The sequence below is a fragment of the Cheilinus undulatus genome, linkage group 7 (assembly GCF_018320785.1).
Source record: "Cheilinus undulatus linkage group 7, ASM1832078v1, whole genome shotgun sequence".
In the NCBI taxonomy this organism is placed as follows: domain Eukaryota; kingdom Metazoa; phylum Chordata; class Actinopteri; order Labriformes; family Labridae; genus Cheilinus; species Cheilinus undulatus.
The window spans coordinates 45,808,127-45,827,953 of record NC_054871.1 but is presented as its reverse complement, the minus strand read 5'-3'; the positions used below and the strand labels follow the sequence as shown (position 1 = coordinate 45,827,953).

At 39.1% G+C, this 19,827-nt stretch overlaps 1 protein-coding gene across 9 annotated transcripts in view; it reads right to left on the bottom strand.

Moving 5' to 3' along the window:
* Nucleotides 1–301: 301 nt before the first annotated feature.
* The window catches only part of szt2 (SZT2 subunit of KICSTOR complex), a 91,826-nt gene continuing 72,300 nt past the window's right edge, over nucleotides 302–19,827 (bottom strand). For 7 of the 9 annotated variants that reach the window (XM_041792235.1, XM_041792236.1, XM_041792231.1 and 4 more), the window contains 9 exons: nucleotides 19,621–19,695; nucleotides 13,787–13,852; nucleotides 10,467–10,680; nucleotides 9,888–10,065; nucleotides 8,959–9,081; nucleotides 8,246–8,762; nucleotides 6,135–6,245; nucleotides 5,194–5,262; nucleotides 302–5,104 (listed from right to left, as the gene is read on the bottom strand). In XM_041792235.1, the coding sequence (XP_041648169.1) occupies nucleotides 4,961–5,104; nucleotides 5,194–5,262; nucleotides 6,135–6,245; nucleotides 8,246–8,762; nucleotides 8,959–9,081; nucleotides 9,888–10,065; nucleotides 10,467–10,680; nucleotides 13,787–13,852; nucleotides 19,621–19,695 (1,497 nt within the window). In that variant the 3' untranslated portion in view covers nucleotides 302–4,960. Of the gene's footprint in view, nucleotides 5,105–5,193; nucleotides 5,263–6,134; nucleotides 6,246–8,245; nucleotides 8,763–8,958; nucleotides 9,082–9,887; nucleotides 10,066–10,466; nucleotides 10,681–12,859; nucleotides 13,288–13,786; nucleotides 13,853–19,620; nucleotides 19,696–19,827 lie in introns of those variants that run through there. The other 2 variants (XM_041792239.1, XM_041792240.1) reach the window with 2 other exon arrangements.

The window sequence follows — 19,827 nt, the reverse complement described above, 5'->3', positions numbered from 1 at the left end:
GTTTTCCCTCAAAAGGATCTGTAAATTTGAGTATGCACTTCACTTAGCCTGTGTGAATGCACCACAGTAAACCCTGAGATCAGGGGGTAATTTGTGAATCATGAGAGACCCCGAGGTAATACTCGTCCCATGCAAATAAGGCATTAGTTGTTCCTTTTGTTTTAAAAAAGGGTTTCCAGAACTTCGGTGATCTTAAAACACAACAATATACAGTTAGCATAATTAATTTTCAACAAAATGACAGCTTTTATCTTAATATTTCAATGTACAAAGATGATTCAAATATATTCAGTCTCCTGCTTTATTTAGCATGTGACATAATGTATAAATTGTTCAGTATATACATATCATACATTTAACAATGATTATATTACAGTCAAAATGCCAAGCACTTATTTATTGCAGTTCACATTTTGCATGATGAATATGCAGCGTATCCCATTCAGACTCAGCTCTGTGCATTTTGCTCAAAATTTCTTGTTTTCTCTCCGCTAAGAAGCTCAGATATGTATCTGGTTTCCTTCCATAGAAAATCTGTAGAAATGTAAGGATGGTTATTATCACATGCTGGGAGACTGCAACGGTCATCAAGCCACATAGTTTCACAACACACGTCAGTAGAAGTCATCAGTGAGCAGATTCTGGATCAACCAAGCCCGCCTCTGGCATTCTAGTATGTAAATAATCAAACCTAGAACAACCCTTTATTTCAGGGTCTGACTCAAAGACACTTTTCACTGCATTAAATTAGGGTTGAGAGCTTCCAAAGATTATTTACTCAGAGTTGATAGAACAAAGGTATCCCTTCATACATTTGGAGATTAAAATAAGGAAACAAAAACAGGGAAAGGCACTTCAGGAGGACAGATACAAATATGGCAGTAGGGTTTAAGTACGAAGCATACATGAAGCCTATCCAGTGTGCACACTTGCATCTCATTTTTCTCTATAAAACACTGATGGTATGTCAAGGGCCAGTGCTCTTGCTTATGTGAAACTGCAGAAATACGTATGTAAGCAGAGAAATACTATGTCAGCTCAACTGTTGGGAGACATCAAAACTAGCCGCAATCCACTAATGCTCTTGGAGGTACAGTAGGGGTGGTAGGAGGAAGCTGAAGACAAGGAGCACTGCTGCTGGTCCAGGTGCATGTGACTATGAGTGTATGGGGATGTTGTCCATATGCCTGTAAGGATGCAACTTTCAGGTCCCTTGCCAGTTATGAATTAGTTTGCCTACAATGTAATTTTTTTTTTCTGTCATTGGGACAATCACTTTTTGCTCTGTAGAGATTGCAACACTGACCACTTTGAATTTTAGACCAAAATAAGAACTGGCTGATAAATGGGCATTATTAAATAGAAGAAATCTTAGCTAGGACTGGTTGTCCTAGTCTAATTCTAAACAAAATCTGAGCAGGATTCTTTAAATAATACTGCACAGCCTAAACATCGGACTGAGATTGCTGTCTAGCTGCAGAACAGAATAAATTCTGTTGCATTCTCTTGATCTAGCTTTTAAAGGCATGTTTTTTCCTTCTTTGAATAAATCTAAGAGATGTTGTCAATTAAGACCAACCGATTGAGTAAGGGTGCCACATGAAGACTGATGCACAACTCTACAGAGTTACCATAAAACACAGAAGGACTGAAATTAAGGGTGTGATGCAAGTTATAAGGAAGAAGATAAAGGCCAGAGGTGAAGGAAAAAATGCTGCACATCAAGATAAAAGTCCAAATGTCAAGAAAAAAGTCAGCATTTTAAGAATAATCTGACCTAAGTCAGACTTTTTTGCTCATATGCGACTCTCATCTGATTTTTTTCTCAGAGTGTGAACAGCACAAATCACACAGACTCTGATCTTTTCAAATCAGATTCAGGCCACTTTCATATGTGGGTCTAAATCAGATACGCATCTGATTTTTTTTTTGGAAGTTGAGAAAAGATCAGAACTGAGCATTAAAGCTTGCAGTGTGAACACAGCCTTTTTTACAGTGTGTTTATGAGCTAACAGAGAAGGAATCTCGATGTCAAATTTAAAGTACAGTTTCACATGTTCATTGATACAAGGGGTTTTGTAGAAATAGTCAAGATTTGCCATTTGTTTTAGTCTTAAACACAGGATAAGTAGTGTTGACCTCTGATAATTCACATATGTGGTGGGTGGTAACCGGTATCAACACTGGCACCGGTAAAATCTCTGCCCCAGAATGGATTTTTGCAACACTGTTATCACCAGCTTAAATGCGTGCATTATTATGTAGTGCCCACCTGAGGCATAACTGATGAATGATGTTAGAAGAGCAGAGAGATAAGTGACAGTCGGCGGCAACTTTTGCTCTAGCCTCATGAGCAACTGGGTAGCTAACCCAATGTCACAATCTATTTGAATAATTTGCAAGATCTACATTTTACTTTTGATGTGGACTCTCAAATGCTTTTTTTCTCATTAGATATCAAAGTAGTTTGTTTCAATGTTTCTGACACAAAATAATTCCACGCTTAATGTGCAATACAGTGAAAAGGTAAACTTGTGTTTCTTCCTTTCTAGTTTTGATGTCTTTCATAACCGCATCATAATGACTGCTCGCTTTGCAGAGTGTTTGTCGGTCTGTCTGGTGCTTTAACCAATCGTCTCAGTTTACTTTTAGTTCAGCACTGCTGGGGTGCAGCCTAAACCAGTAGTTCTCAGTTAACTGAATAAGTTGCAGTGTGGATCATGATTGGACCAAAACACGTGCTATAAAAAAAAAGAAAAGGGACAAAACTGATAAATTTTATACCCTGTTTCCCCATCATGTGTCAGTTTTTACCTGTTTTCCAGAAAATTTGTGAAATAACTTCATTATCATAGGAAAAGTAGCCATTTATTGCAAGAAGAGGTGATAAATTAGTTGAAATATTGATCAAACATTTAAATTTATCCAAATTCACAGTGAAATAGGGTAAAATAAAAGGTATCGATGCAAGTTTAATAAGGATTTCAGGACTTTTTGCCACTATTTTTATTCCAGACACCCACTGAAAACTGCTCTGCAACCTACTTTGGGTCCCGACCCACCAGTTCAGAACCATTGGCCTCAACAACTTTTTTAAAGGTATAAATAAGCTCATTGTAAGTCCATGACGAGTTTAAAGAAGCGAGCTTAGGTGTTAAATGAAGTCAGAGATGCAGCTGTAAACACTTAAAGTCACCAGCACTGCTGCAATAACAACACATGTGGAATTTTGATTTCTAAATTCCTTACAAAAATGTTGTAACCCATTTTTCCTCACGTACTAGAGTTTCCACTAGACAACATGTGCAAGTGTTGTTTTTTTGCTTTTTTAAAATTGTATAATTTGCTATAAGCTGTCCATGATCAATAAATGAGTGAACAGTCTCCCTTTGCTTTCCCATTACACATCGAGGAAGAATGATGAAGAGGAAAAGAGGGATGAGCGCTGTTGTGTCCCTCCTAATATACAAGAGAAGTGAGATTCTAAACTCTATCACTCTTCCAATTTGGGATCGTTGCTTATCCGTAGTGTAGGTTGGCATGATCGCAGTTGTGAGGAGGGATGCTGCTGCATAACAATTCCAAACCCCACTCTTTCCATTTGACAACCCTCCCAAATGATCCCAAATTAAAACAGCATCAACTGCATCAACCTGCATACCTAGTTAACAGTGTTGTGTAGGATACATGAGGACAATGTCTCCTGCAAAAGGTGATGGGCACTACATGCATTAGTGTTAGGAATTAAGGAATAAAACAGTGACACTGACTTTGTTGATCCTGTGCAAATGCATCTGACCAAACCCTGACGTCACAGAGTATTTGATGAATTATCATAGGTCAACAGGTAATAGCAATCCTGTGTGATTAGTGCTCAGGAAACAGCAAATCTTGACTGTCCTTACAAGCCCTTCGTATTAATGAACAATGTGGAAATGATTTCGACTTTATTCTCAATATTTCAACTTTAATCTCAAAGTGCATAGTATTATTTTCCCTTCAATTCTGGCCCTTATCCTCTTCTGTAAAGTTAAGACATTTTCCAAAGGGAGCTTGGTTCAAGCAAGTTTACAGAGGAGACTTTTTCACATTTTGCCTCACATTTGTGTACACAGAAAAAAATGACTCATAGCTGAAAAACTTAAAATCTACTTTTTACAAATCAACCACAGATGGGCAGTTACAATATTGGGGGTATTTCACTTTGACTCCTTCATACTGCAACTCTGTTTTCTGAATAACTGAATGTTTTTTCCCATTGAGGTGCTAAGGAGATCACTGGTTGTGACACATATTTGCTCACTAATTTGGAGCCTTTTAGTGTGTAATCATTAAGTACATGTGGGCTTGTTGATGCAATAATTACAAAAGACAAGCAAAAGGCTGCTTGCAACAGATTGCAAAATTTTGGTAATCGGCCCGTTCCCTGGATTTACACTCACCGGCCACTTTATTATGCATACCTATCCGCTACCACTTAATGCATTTATCCAATCAGCCAATCAGTGACAGAAACCAATGCTTTTAGGCATAAACATGAAAACCTGCCAAACCAAAAACAACCTTGCCAAATCCAAAGTCAGTCAAATCCCCTTTCCTATCCCGATGCTCATGTCTTTTTACCATGCCTAGGTGATTGCTGTCAGCTGATCCCTACTTGGGATGATGAGCAGCTGAACAGGTATACCTAATGAAGTGGCTAGTGTCTACAGTAGTTGGTTATCTATTTTCTGATCTGTTAAAATGTCAGGTTATTTATCTATAGGGCATTGTATTAATGCAGTAACATGAGGACATGTTTGTTTCTTCACGCTGCCCGATCAGAGAGCATTCTGGTAAAAGGATAATTTAACAAACCCTCATTAAAATCTTCCTTTGTTTGCCTCTACTGTTAACAGTTCCCATGCTACAGCTGTAGTCACATGGATATGAGGTAAGGCAAGTCCAACAATGATCGTCTCTACAGCAGTCCTGTCCAGAGGTTGTAACAGGCTGTATTTATCACAGACTCCAGATGGTGATACATGGACACCAGCTGAGGAGGAGGGCTGCTGCTGTTTTGCTGCTGCAATGGCAACGGTTCACGAAACACAACTTTCAGACTCTGTAGAAGAAATGACAAAATTTTAACTGTTGCACAAATTTAAAATATAATATACTCTTTATTAGAAGCCATATTAGTAAAAAACTTACTGTTTTTCCAGCTTGACTATCCAGAAAGACCAGCACAAAGCAGTCAGTGAACTTCTGGTTGAGAACAGCCTAAGGTGAAGGGAAAAGGTCACATGTAACAGTAGTTTCAGTAATTCAGGTCTGGAAATCTTCCTAGAGAAGTGTTTCTGACTAAGTTATCCCCCTCTTTAAAATCAAAGAGTAACTTAATCACTGTATTTTTAAGAGGGGGTTAGTAGGAGGAGGCTAGGCTGTGGCTCAGTGGTAGAGTCAGTAATCTATCACATGAGGTTTGACATGTACAGTAGTCACACTACAAGTAATCAGAGGACAAGCAAAGTTCTGAACAGTCAAAATCCTTCTGCTATTTACAGAAAGTTGGAATGTTAAAGGGATACTTCAACATTTTGGCAAATTTGTCCATTGCCATAATTCCTATAGTCTTAGTAATAGGTTCGTCACCTTCAGCTGTCGGTGCAAGCTGTTTTTAGATTGGCCGCTGCCGAGTTTGGACCTGCTGTGTCAGCTCAATGTAAGCAGACGGTATTCCGGCTTTCCCTCATCAAACTCATCAAATACACAATCCAGCAGCTCCAAAACACTCTCGTGGACAAGTTGTGACCTGTACATTCACCACGCTATGAAATAATCATGGAACATTACGAGACGGAGATGTTTTAAAGCTTAATGCAAAGCCAGAACTACACTCCAGGAATGGCTGCTGCACTGTGTCACTCTGCCCAGTGGTTTACTCAAGAAATAGTCCAGAGTATTTGCTTCATGCGTCGTAATGTTACATAAGTATACATTATCATTTCATAGCATGGTAAATGTGCAGGTCACATCTTGTCCACGAGAGTGTTTTGGAGTTGTTAGGATTGTGTATTTGAGTTTGATGAGGGAAAGCCTACTTTATATTTCTCACATAAAAAAGGTAGTGGATATATGGAGCATCTCCTCACCAGATACTGGATACTGTTGTCATCGAAATGTCTGCAGCTCTGAGGGAAGCGATTCAGCAGAACTTTAATCAGACTCTGGTACCAGGCTGGACTCATGGTGAGGAAACAGTCCTGAAGCACAAAACACTGCTATTTAAAGAAATATTTTGCATTTCATGGTTAAAAAAAAACATTGCTGTAGCGACTGAAATAATGAGATTTTCTTGTGTTTATGCTTAAAATCAGGTCAAAAAATCATTACAATATCCAAATTTGTTTTATGGAATCTGTGTTCTTGTTTTCATGTCAGCTGGACTGGTAAATTATTTCAAAAGGGTTGGTTCACTAAATTCAAACTGAAAATAACACATCCTCTCACTTTCAATGTAGTTAAACAATTAGTGTAGTCAACATTTAAAATTCCTGAAAAAAACAAAACAAAACAAAACAAACAAAAAAACCTCAAAACTCTTTAATGTCAAACTGACAACAGATTTCTACAAAGTAATGTCAACTGAATACAAAAATGTAAAGAGAAATAATTAACGGCATAAATACTCTGCCCCTTAAAAGTGACAGACCTAATTACCATGGACACGCCTAATAACAATTAGTGCTTAAAGTCTCACAATTAGTGAAACTGGGATCACCTGAGTGCAGTGAATGTGTCTCAAGTGATTGTAGTATAAAGACACCTATATCTGGAAGGTCCAGTCACTGGTTAATCAGTATTCCCAGCTACCATTACACCATGAAGACAAAAGAACACTCCAAGCAACTCAGGGAAAAGGCAATTGAAAAGTATGAGTTAAGGGATGTACACACACAAAAAAAATCCAAGGCACTGAACATCCCCCAGAGTTCAGTTTTATCTATGATGAAGAAATGAAAGGAATATGGCACATGTGTAAATCTGCCTAGATCAGACTGTTCTCAAAAAACTGAGTGACCGTGCAAGAAGGAGACTAGTGAGAGAGGCCACTAAGACACCTGTGATTACTCTGAAGGAGTTACAAGCTTCAGCAGCTGAGATGGGAGAGACTGCATTGAACTACTGTTTCCTAGATTCTTCGTCAGTCAAAGCTTTATGGGAGAGTGATACAAAAAAAGTCACTGTTGAAGAAAACTCAGATTAAATTTAGACTAAAGTTCACCAAAAGACATGTGGGAGACTCCATGGTCAAGTGGAAGAAAGTTCTTTGGTCTGATGAGACTAAAATGGTGCTTTTTGGACATAATAAAAGATGCTATGTTTGGCGGACACCAAATACTGCACATCAACACAAACACACCATCCCACTGTGAAGCACGGTGGTGGCAGCATCATGCTGTGGGGATGCTTTCAGTAGCTGGCCCTGGAAGGCTTGTACAGGTAGAGGGTAAAATGAATGCGGCAAAATAAAGGAGCATCCTGGACGATCACCTTATTCAGCTTGCAAGATAACTACAGCTTTGAAGATTTATTTTCCAGTACAAAAATGAACCAAAGCATCCAGCGAAAGCTACAAAGAAATGCTTTAAAGACAACAAGGTGAATGTTCTAGAGTGGCCGAGTCAAAGCCAGGACTTCAATCCAACCGAGAATTTGTGGCTGGATCTGTGCAACCTGACAGAGCTTAAGCAAAGAAGAATAGAGTACATTTGCAGTGTCCAGATGGGCAAGCTTGATTGAGACCTGTCCACACAGACTCAGTAATGTGATTGCAGCAAAAAGTGCTTCTACTAAATACTGACTCAAAGGGGGTGAATATTTATACAGTCACTTATTTCACTTTACATATTTGTATTTAATTGGCATTATTTTGAAGAAATAATTAAATCGTTTTGACATTAAAAAGCTTTTTGGTGAGTTTTTTTGGTCAAAAAGCCAAATTATAATGACCATGATTGATTCATAAATCATTAAAGGGTGAAACATCCAAGGGGGTGTATACTTATTATAGGTATTGTATGTCCAGTACAGTAACAGGATTATCAGCCAAGAAAATACTTGTAAGTTTTATAAATGACAAAAGACAGTATAGAAGAGGTAGTTTGGAAAAGCAGTCAAAATAAGTCAACCTTATCTTTTAACAATCAGGTCTTGATGCACCATCTGGTAAGAAAATGAAATGCTTAAATGGAAATCTTACCAGTTGTGGGTCAATCTCGCCAACCGAGCGGCTCTGCACCGCCTCCAGCAGCTCCTCCAGCTCACTAAACGACAGTTTGGTCAACTTCAGCTTGTCCAGTGCCAGATGCTCTCCATGGAACAGCCTCCTCCACAGGTTATCCCTGCGGCAGTGACCCATGGCCTGCTCCACACTAGCCTGGATCTGTCTGCGAGCTGATGCTACCTCATTATTAAGCAAAGGGAACAGAGGGGAAGGATAGAGCATCCCCTGAGCCTCTGCCCCACTCCCTACCATAGGGAAAAACTCATTGCTCTGACAGGGGGCCAAGGCAGCTGCAGCTTCAGAGGATGTTTCCTCCCAAAGGTCCTGTTCAGCACCATGGGGTCCACAGGTCTCTGCTCGATCCGGGGGAGCCCGACCACCCAGTTCAGCGGGATCACGATGGATCTGATGAAGCTTCTTGAAGCGTCGCATGTCAGCAGTGAGGCGGGGGAAAAGCTCTCTCTGACTGGTCATGATTACGTAGAACCGCAACCTTCACAGAGAGGTAAATAAGTGATATCAGCCTCTTAAAGGTTTGGATCAACCTCATAACACAGAATTATTCGCAATCATTCTTTAGGAGGTGCATCGAGTGAGCATCAGAAAACAATGAAGAGCAGGAGAGGAAACAAATACTCACTGTATTGCATACAAACACATTGTCCTAATATCAATCTCAATCTCTTTACCTCAGCAAATGCCTCTCTCCATCTGACTGTTCCTCAAACGGTGCTGCATTATGACACACAACCATGGACACATCGAAGTCATCATGATGGTGGAGGCCCTCCAGATCCTTGTAAGAACCAGAACTAAGACAAATATAGAGGGAACAATATTAGGAGAAGTAGCTCAAACATAACCTGACATGGAAGATGCATTTGTTTCACACAGCCATCTGGTAAACCTTCCATAGACAGTGTCTGGGAAAGGACAGAGCCTTTGAAAAAAAACACTTGGAGGGTGATTGGATGAATGTTCTGTCAGTCACATCTTTACGGGCCAATAAGAGCAACAAAACACGTGATGTTTTAGCCGCTACTGAGGTGCACATGCGCCGCTACTGCCGCTTGATTGTTTTACTGACACAATACTCAGCCAAAACAGACACAAGATCATACGGGTGCATTTGTTTCGCTTCCTAGAGTCTACCAGACACAGAGAGGGTAAATATTCTTAAATGCACCGCCCCTCTCAGACATAACAGTAACAAAACTAAACACATAATATGTTGTGTCAGAGATAGTCAGTGTTTTTATGGTGTTTTTATTGTTACACCCCTTGAGTTAGCGTTGTTTTGGGACTAAATGAGGTCAAAAGTTGCTAGTTTTGTTTTTTGGACCCCTACCTTAATCTAACACCAGGATTATTCTGATTTTTGGACTACTATTTGACAGAAAAGGCAGGCAGCACACACTGAGTTTGGCTTTTTCCTGTGTTTTCATGGCACCAGTTTCATACCAGTAGAGCCATTGAGTCTTCTGAGAGATATCAAGGACAATTGGAGCAGCGGTGTGGCATGCAAATCAACAGACAGACTTCCAATTATAGTGGGAAGATATACAAATAAAGCAGCACAAGTAATAGCAAATATATCAGAATTCTGATGCTGCGTTACCTGTTCCAGAGAGCTACGAGTGCATATTCATGTAGGTCAGGTGTCCCTTTCTTGTTTTCGTTGGTGACCGTGCCCTTGGACATGCGCAGCGGTTTCATGCCATAGGTGCTGGCATGGTCAGTGATGTAGTTGTAGAGCTGGTGAGCTGTAATCATCCCAGTTGAGATGGAGAAGCTTCCTGGAGAGGGACACAACGATCAGAGACTCTCAGAGTGGTTATCACAGAAGAACTAACCCCCTTCTGCCTACCCACAATGCTTAGAAACTTTTCATGTGAAACTACATTCATGGTTTGACCATCAGTTACTCTGAAATTCTTCCTGGTAAGGCCAAAGCATAGGCTAAGTCACAATATACATATAACCGACCAGGTAGTTTTTAAAACAAAGACTGCTTTGGATGAACAAAAAACTGATAACAGCTTTCTTCTCCTTACCAGCTTGTGACTAACCACATCATAATCCCATAAAGTAATTTGCTAAATACTTTGATTTCCCTGCATTTTTTCCTGTTGCCTTTGCGAATGATTCAGGACAACTGGAATTACGAGATAACTTCAAATATTAATGCCTAAATTACCTTGAAAGACATGGTTGCGGCCAAACTTGGGAATGTCTGGGTGATGGGAGATGAAGTCGTCTAAGAAGTCCGTGAGCTGGTAGCCCTGGCGGAGTGTCATGTGGCTGCCCACTAAGTACTGGTGAACCACTCTCAGGTGAAAGTCATAGCTGAAGGAGTGAACATGCATCAGGTCCCGCACCTTATCACACTCTTCTGTGAAGAGCATGGAGAGCTAAAACAGACAACAGGGGAGTCACTAAAGGCACAAACTGATGAGAGGACAGCCAGAAAACAGTCACACCAAAACAAATATTCTCTTTCATCGGAGGAGTTCAAAACTATTTTTATTATTTAAAACAATTAATAGAATGAAGCATGTGCCGATTTCTCTTGAAAATGATCCTCGTCACCTTCCACTGGTGATCCTGAATTTCACCAATCTAATGGTCTTCATTTTTACTGCTGCATTCTGAGCACCATTGGGCACTGATGCATTTTGTTAGCGAGTGAGATATTATCAGATTAATGATTATTTACTCGATTCCAATATCAACTGTGGACTGACTGAAACTTAAAATGAGAATACAAGATGCAGCAGAGTTTTTAGTTTGTGTTCCAGCAGACTCCAAATGCTAGTCCTGCATTTCGCCTTACCTGGGCACATGCATGGAAGTTTGAGGCAAGAAAACAACAGAGCATTTTCTTAGCTAGCTCAGTCGTTAAAATAATTCACCATGACCTTTCCCTGCCTCAGAAACCAGCATACAGAACAGGAGACTTACACCATCTCTGTCACTGTTATCATATTCACAGAAAAACAATATATTTGTTCTCATGGGATAAGGAGCAATGCTCAAATAAAATTTGACCCCTTAGACTGTTGTTTACTCAGCCAGAAGCCCCTAAATAACAGACATTTCTTTGAGCTGGTAGAGTTTCTATCTGCCATCTTGACTGTCAGGAAAACATTTATTTAATCTGATCAACTATCCCAGCAGTTCACATTTAGCTGATTGAAAAACCCTGCATTGCCTTGAAAACAACAAAATGCTCAGTTCAATTGCTGGGCAGCATTAGGATATGTTGATCCAAAATGTGTATCATCAGTTAAAAAAATCATAAATCCAAGGTTGAAGATTGTGACATCCATTGCTATGTTACATTGAGGTTGTACCCCTTGTATTTTCCGTAGTAAAAACTGAAATACTTCAAGACATAGCAACTGTTTATAATAAAGAAGGCAACAACATCGATTTGAGACCCAGAAATATGTTGCTTTTTGGACTCTGGCACCAAGATACTAAGTGAGTTAAAGCTACCTGATTGTAAAAACACCACAGTAGTGTAAACAAACCTGGAGGTCTTTCTGAAAAATGTACATATGAAGCATTTAGCTATGACAAGTTGTATTCTCATATGAAAACTTTGTTTTGTGTGTATTTCCAAACCTGTAAAACCAGGGAACCAGGGAAAACAATATTCAACTTTGATTTTGCATATATAAGCTTAACACAAAAAGTAAGGAAATGAGTGTTTGCAAAATTATTTCTTTGTTGTAACAATGCTTCTTGGCAATAAATCTTATACTGATGAGAAAACCTGTTTATTTCCCTTTTAAAATGGTGCCACATTTCTAAGGAACATGCATTTGTGGCATGAGCGGCAGAGCTGAGTATGTGGTGCCTCCATGAAAATTTGCTGAATCTTCTCTGCCAATGCCAACAGCTTATTCTGCCACTGACTCTCGTTTCATGGATTGGATGATTGAAATCTGAAGAAACAAAACATATATGCAATTTAACAATTTATTCATAACAAACAGGAGCCTCAGTAGCGTGTGGGAGAACCACACACACAGTCACAACAGCCTGGCCCCTCCTCCTCATGCTGGTCACCAGCCTGGTCACATCCCATTCTTCAACAAGCTTTTGTCGCAAGTCAGCCAATGTGGTTGTGTTGGTCACTCTGGCACGAACAGCACATCCAAGCTCATCCCACAAGTGTTCAATGAGGTTGAGGTCAGGACTGCTAGCAGGCTATTCCATCCTCTCCATGCCCAAATTCTGGAGGTAGTCTCTGATAAACCCCACTTTGTGAGCGCTAGCTTTGTCATCTTGGAGGATAGAATCTGGTCCCAGACTGTGGAGATATGGGATTGCCACTGGTTGAAGAATCTGCATTGAGATTGCCTCCAATGATGACAAGCCTCATTTTTCCAGTGAGGGAGATGGCACCCCACACCATCACACTGTCTCCAACAAAACATATTCCTCTTTGTTCTTTACAAATATGGCTCATTTAAAAGGGAAATAAACAGGCTTTCAAACGGTGCAAGATTTATTGCCAAGAAGCATTGTTACAAAAATGAAATAATCTACCAAATACAAATTTCCCAATTTTTTGTGCTAAGTTTAGTTTAGGATATCAATGTACAAAATCAAATAAATGCTAGAGCTGTTGGTCTGTGTGAAAAGTCATTATTATTGCAAAACTCTAATTGTTTCTGAACAGGAACTGGTGCGATAAGAACGTGAAATACTTCTTGAAAAAAATGTGAAATGAAACATTCAAAGAATTCAATATCAACTCTACAAATCTCTTAGGCTACGAACTTGTAACAATATAAATATGTTCACCACTTTGCCATAGTCCTTAAATTATCAATAATAAGTGGTCACTTAACAAAGTGTTACTGGCAATTAAAAATAAGGCGTAAACATTCCAGTGTATCACAATAAAATCAGCATTTACAGCAGTAATCATCTAAGATGAGCAGAGGAGCAGCAGTTTTTGCCTGTTGAGAAATGATCAAATCTTCAAATCCAAAGATAACCTGGAACTAAAAGTAGAAATCAGCCTGGAAGAAAAAAACCCAGCTCCAGTCATTCCCAAGATCCCCAAGTTCGAAGAGGAATTAAATGGAGATTATCAAAAGGAAGAGCAAAATCACAAGCTGAGACAACCACAACCACACCCAAACCAGAAAGCATGGAGACAAACAGCCAGTTCGAAGTAAAGGATGGAAAGAAATCACAGGGGAGCTTGACTTATACCTGATCTATCAAAGAAGTTGTACAAAAAGATATGCAAAGGTCTTGCTTTGAGATCTAACATCCATCTCACTCAGGAATTTTCTCAGTTCTACGTTGAAGCGACTGTATGAATACAGCTTGAAAGCACACTTTGATAAACCCATTCATTACTGAAGAGACAATAACCAGAACATAAAAGATTTTAAAAGGAAGAGACCAGGACTGGTGGCAGCAAGCAGAGCGGCAGGGAGGGGCAAAGCCTGATTGTAGTGATAGACCCCTCCCTTGAATATATCTGGGACATACCGCACAGTCAGATACTGGGGTGGCATCTGGGAACGGCTTGCAACGAGGTTTGGTGAGGAGGCTGCCCTGATGGAGAGATGACATGTGGTGGGACGAGGCAGACATATAGAGAGGCTCACAAAGGTACTACAAGATGGGAACATTATTTTCTCAAACATACATGTGGAACACCTTACATAAACACATCAAAGTCACATTATACTAACTGCGGGATAGACCATCGTTCAGCTATCAAACAAGCTGACTACTAAAACACCATGGTAGCTGAGGGCACATTCATTTCAGTCGTCACTGAGTGTATAACCAGCCAAGAAAGCTGGACATCATGTTGACTTGTCTAGATCTGCTACATTATTGTGACATGCAAGCCTACTAAACATAGGCGGAAGAAGCTATCATACTGAATTAGGAGTACACTTCCTGTGGTAAAAATGTACTTGAGCAGAAATAAAAGCACCAGTCTATAAATCCACTTAAGTACAAGTGAAAAGCAGATCATTCAAAGTTTACTCACAGAGTCGAGTAGCTATTTTTAGCTACCTGAGGGGCTTGCACAGTCAAATATGATCTTTTCTTCAAGTGCAATAACAACAAGAGAATATCAATCTCTAACCAGGTTATTTATTATAAGGTGTGACTAAACCAGAGGTAAAATGCAATGGTGGTTTTGGGATGGAATCAATACTTGTTATGAGCTGGTGTAAACACAGTTTCATGTCGCTCATAGAAAACTTCTTGTTTTGGCTTGTATTGTTCATGTTTCTACCCTTACTTTAAGTAAAAGTAAAATAACCGATTTTGAAAATCACCCAGAATTACACAAAACAGCTACTCAACTACAATAATTTGAGTAATTGTAATCAGTTACTTTCCATCCCTGCAACTAAGTGATGTAAGGATGCACCTTTGTCTATCATGTTTACCAAGTAAACTTAGCACAAAAAGTAAAGAAATGTGTGTTTGATAGATTATTTCTTTATTGTAACAATCGTTCTTGGTCATGGACACCCTACTGTTGGAAAGCCTGTTTATTCCCCTTTTAAATGGTGTAACATTTGTAAGGAACATGCATTTGTGGGATGAGCAGCAGAGCTGAGTGTGTGGGTTGGTCTCATGAATAATTTACCAAATCTATGCCAAAGTCTGCTCGTGGTGTGTGCCACAAGTGCAGTGGAACCTGAACATGTGGAGAAATATTATGTCCAGCGATAGATTATTTTTCACAGGTGCAGCCAACATACGCAGCTCTTCTTCTTATTCCACAAATGCATGTTCCTTACAATGTGGCACCATTTAAAAGTGAAATAAACAGGCTTTCCAGCAGTGTAAGATGCAATGCCAAGAAGCATTGTTACAACATAGTAATAACCTACCAAACACAAATTTCCTTACTTTTGTGCTAAGTTTATGTTTTTTGGATTTAAAGCTTTTATAACATGAACCTAGCAGCTTACTGCAATACAACAATTTGTTGTTAGGATGGTTGTAACATCAGGAGTTATTTTAGCTTGTGCCCACTGATGGTGCCATGTTTAATTATATGCCTTAAGTTCTTTATCTGTGGTGCATGGTGTTTCAGTCTTTGCCAATCCCAGCAACCGCTGGAGACAGTGATTGAGAGTGAATATGATTACATTTTATCTTCATTTTAACCCACCTTTAAAAAAATCCTTACTAGGCCCCAAACCAACAGATATCAAAATATAGGGTCAAAAACAGGGCAACACAAAACAGCTATATTAGATGGTTAAGATAACTACATTAACATAAAATACTGTGAAATAAATAAAATGGATAAAAGTAACTTTTTTAGCCAAGAGAAGGGCCTAAAATACAACAATTTTTCTTAGCAGTGATATCTGACTTTACTAATCGGGGATCATATAGAAGAGGATTTCAACTTATGGGGCTTGAGCAGCCAAGGTCTGATCAGTCACAAGTCAGGATAGGGAATAACCAGGAAGTTTCACATAGGAAAAACTGGAAGATAACAAAAAAATAAGATAGTGCCTGACCACGTGAGGCTTTGAAAACAAGCAGCAAAATCTTAAAATCAGTTCTTAAACCAACCAGTTCCCCTGGAAGATGATCTTCTTGTCTGTTCTGAAACAGGTTTATAGCTGAACAGGGCTCAGCATCAGCACTTACTAAATATGAAAGCACTCAGATCAGTAAACTTTGATAATTGTACAACCCTCATCACATGGTTACGCAGTGTTCAGCCAAGCTAGTTCAAAAAAGCATTAAACAAAAAATGGAATTCAGACATACGTTGATTTCAAAGCCTGATTTACCTTATGTCAGAATTTATTCTGGACAATGGCACTTAAATAAGTACCATGATGTTATACAGAAACTTTTACTTGAGATGTTTTTTTATTTTTATTTTAATCATATTAACTGTAACTTTTTTCAAATAAAGAAAATATTTTTGTTCACCATGCCAGAAAGAGTCTTGTTAAAGTGATTTAGGGTCACTAGCAAAATGTGAAAAGAGAGAAAAAGTAGAAAGACATTAATGTTAAAGTTCAAAAGATGATATCACATGATTTAATGACATGTCTACAGAAATGTTTTCATATATAGCTTACAGCTAGACTCAGACATACTTCAAGTAATAAATAAAATCCTGAAATTAATACCAACACTTACAGCCAATGAAGTATGGCTCAGATTAGGTTGATGAGACATGGTGAGGTCCAATTCAAACTAGTAAGACACCTTTTGGAGGAGGCATGATATTTTTTAATATCACTGGGACTTTTTGCCTTCGTCCAGATTTAACAGCGAGAGACAAGAAATATGTGGAGAGTGGGGCAAGACACACATGAAACAGCACAGAGACTAGGAACTGATCCCGTGACCAGTGCATTGACGACTCTAGCCTCTGTATTTGCTGTATGTGCCTCTGCTCTACCAACTGAGCTAAACTTGTGCTGAAAACATTTTTAAGTGTTTTTTGAGATTTCAGTGATAACCAAACACAAGTTGGATGTTGGAGCTGGGAATGATGAGTTGAATACATTCCATTTGGAGAGAATTTGGCAGAGGTGAAAAACACATGGACTTTGTTTAAACACGCCCACAAGGAAAGTATTTGGATGTGATAATAAACCTGTTCCACGATCCCTGATCAAAGTAAGCTCTCTTTAAAGCACTTCTCCATGCTCATATTAAACAAGATTATACAGGGGATGTGTCACACATAGCTGTTAGAATCATTTACTGAGAAATCACAGTTTAATTGCCGTTTTGCCGGAAGTAGTCGCCGGTGCTAAGGAAACATGTTTGACTATGGGTCTGCTTCTGTGTAGCTAACATCACACGAAAGGTGAGCGAAGTGATGCTTTGTCAAAGCTCCACAAAAAGTGCAAGCACTTTATTTTGTGAATACGTGAAAAGGCACAGCTTTAATAATCAACTTATTGTGTAATTAACCTATCACCACACATATGAACCAGCGTGCAGAGACACTGAGCCATTATGCAGTTATTTGAGGAGAAAAAAAATCACCCCTTTCAATGCAAATTTGATTATTGGATTAAACATCTAATGATGATAATACTAATGATGCTCTATTTAACAGCTTGGCATAAACAGCCTAAGATCAGCCCACTGTGAGTGAGAGCTGATGGAAGTGGGCTGCAGTTTTTATGACGCACAAACTGTCCAGAGATCAGGAACTGTTTTACCTCTGTATGACTTTAAAATAAATGATGATAAATGATGTGTAAATAAGGTTAAGTGGGGGTAGGACTGCATTAACTACAAACCACTTAGACAGGGATCATCACCATTACAGGTCACTCCAGAAAATAAAACAAAACCATTCTGATGGCAATCAGGGAAAGCCAGAACAGCAAGAAATACGCAAAGCAGTCATTTATGGGGTCAATGAACAAATCAACAAATAACATATGCAATATAACATGGCATGATTTCCCTTCTCAGTTATATTATAGAATGCCATTTAACGGACATCTGTAGCATAAGCACAAGGTCTGCAGAGTAATGAAATGCACAGCTTTACTAATTAAACAAAACAAAAGTTGGATCATAGTGGCCAGGCCAGGACTGATAAAATACAGCTGTGAGAGATCAGTGATTACAACAAAACACAGTGGAAATCCTAACATTCAAGCAAAAATGTCAAAAGAGCTTAGAATTAATTCTCCATCACACTGAAATGGCAAATATGCTTCCTAGTACCTGACAATACTGAACAAAGTGCAAACATCTATACTAACCGCTAAATATGAACAATTCTTATTCCCAGCAGATCTGGACTCAGTTTAAGAAACAATAAAATAGTCTTTAAAGTCAAGCCAAAACAGAACTGTGACTGTATTCTCCAAACAATGCTATCAGCTTGACAGATGTAAAATTCTATCAAATAAGCAGAAGCAGCAGACAAAAACTCACTTATGCCCTATTTGCACAGGACTAGGATTACCTAGGGACCTCTGGTAATTTCTAGTAATCACCCAGGACATCAGTGTTTTAATCCTGTGTGAATCTACCATATCTGTGATTCATGGAGTTAAAATTCCAGGGAAGATTACCTACCATATTTTAAATTTGAGTATGTTACCGACTTCAATACACTGCAGTGCCAATACAGTGCACCAAACACTGACGTCAGAGGGAAATTCACAAATTTTCAGAGGTCTACAGGTAATACATTCTGTCTTAAATGACAGACATCGTGAGACTCTCGAACAGTACCTGTGTTTATACACTTTTTGTTATGAGCACTTTATCTGCAGTTTACCTATGCACTTCCAAATTATTGTCTGCTTTAACTGATTGTTGTAATCTGTCACTGAAATGTATCATTTATTATGACGTGTGCTGCTGAACTCTTGGCCAGGTCACCCTTGTAAAAGAGATCTCGCTCTCAATCGGTCTTTATCTGGTTAAATAAAGGTTAAATAATAAAAAAAAAAGAACTAGTCCTGTGCAAATTGTACTACACACACCCATGCATGCTCCTTAATACAGACCGATACATCAGATTGATGAGTTGTGTTTTTGGCCTTCAAATGTACGACACATTTAATAACTCTAGACAGCTGTGACATTCCTGTAGAACATCATGGCTTCCTTTCACAACAGCAAAATTAAAACTGACTTTGAGAATATTCCACAAGGACATTCCAGACTCTTCCAAGGACTTCCAACACATAAAGGGACACTGCTTTACTACTCATGGGAAGCAAGTAGATGAGAGAGCAATAGGGTATATACTAAAGAGGACCAATGCCAATATTCAGCTACTGCAGGGGCTAAGGCAGTAGGGACCTGGGTTAGGAACTGGAGGGTTGATGGTTCTAATTCCAGTATGGTGGAACAGGTGGCTGAAGAGTTCTCAGTAATCTTCCTGATTACTGCTGAGGTACCACTGAGCAAGGCCTTAAACCTCTGACTACTAGGAGGTGCAGGTGTTCAGGCAGCCTCCTACTCAGGGACTTAGCTAAAGCAAAGAGCCGCCAGAGTTGCATTATGAATGCAATCATTTCTATAAAAATGACCTTATAGTCAACTGAAGACCTGGAAATTCCAAAATAAGAGCCCTGAAACATCTATCATTCAATCTTATGGTCCTTATCATTTTCCTAGACCTTTAAAATTACAAACCCAAACCCTCCCCAGGACCTCACTGTAAAATCACTGAGTTCAGAGGAGGTCAGTACACTCTCCTTCACACAGGTAGAACCATTGCATTAAATAATTGAGTTTTCCTTTTAAAATTATCCTCTCTCTCCCATGCTTTATGTTCCCACTGAAGAAAAGGCCAAATAGAGTGTTATATGTCAACAAAGCTTTGTATTTACCTGAGAGTTAACTGTTTGGCCCATGGGAATGCGGGAACACTCCAGTGCATACTGCTTCACACAGAAGTAACACCCCTAAAATAATAGAATCAATGGAGATTTGGTACTTCAGCAGGCTTCACTTAGGTTAAAAAAGTCAAAATCAATGAAAGTTCCATGTGTTCATAGAGCAACATGATTATAAGAGTCTAAGAATGGCGTTACAGT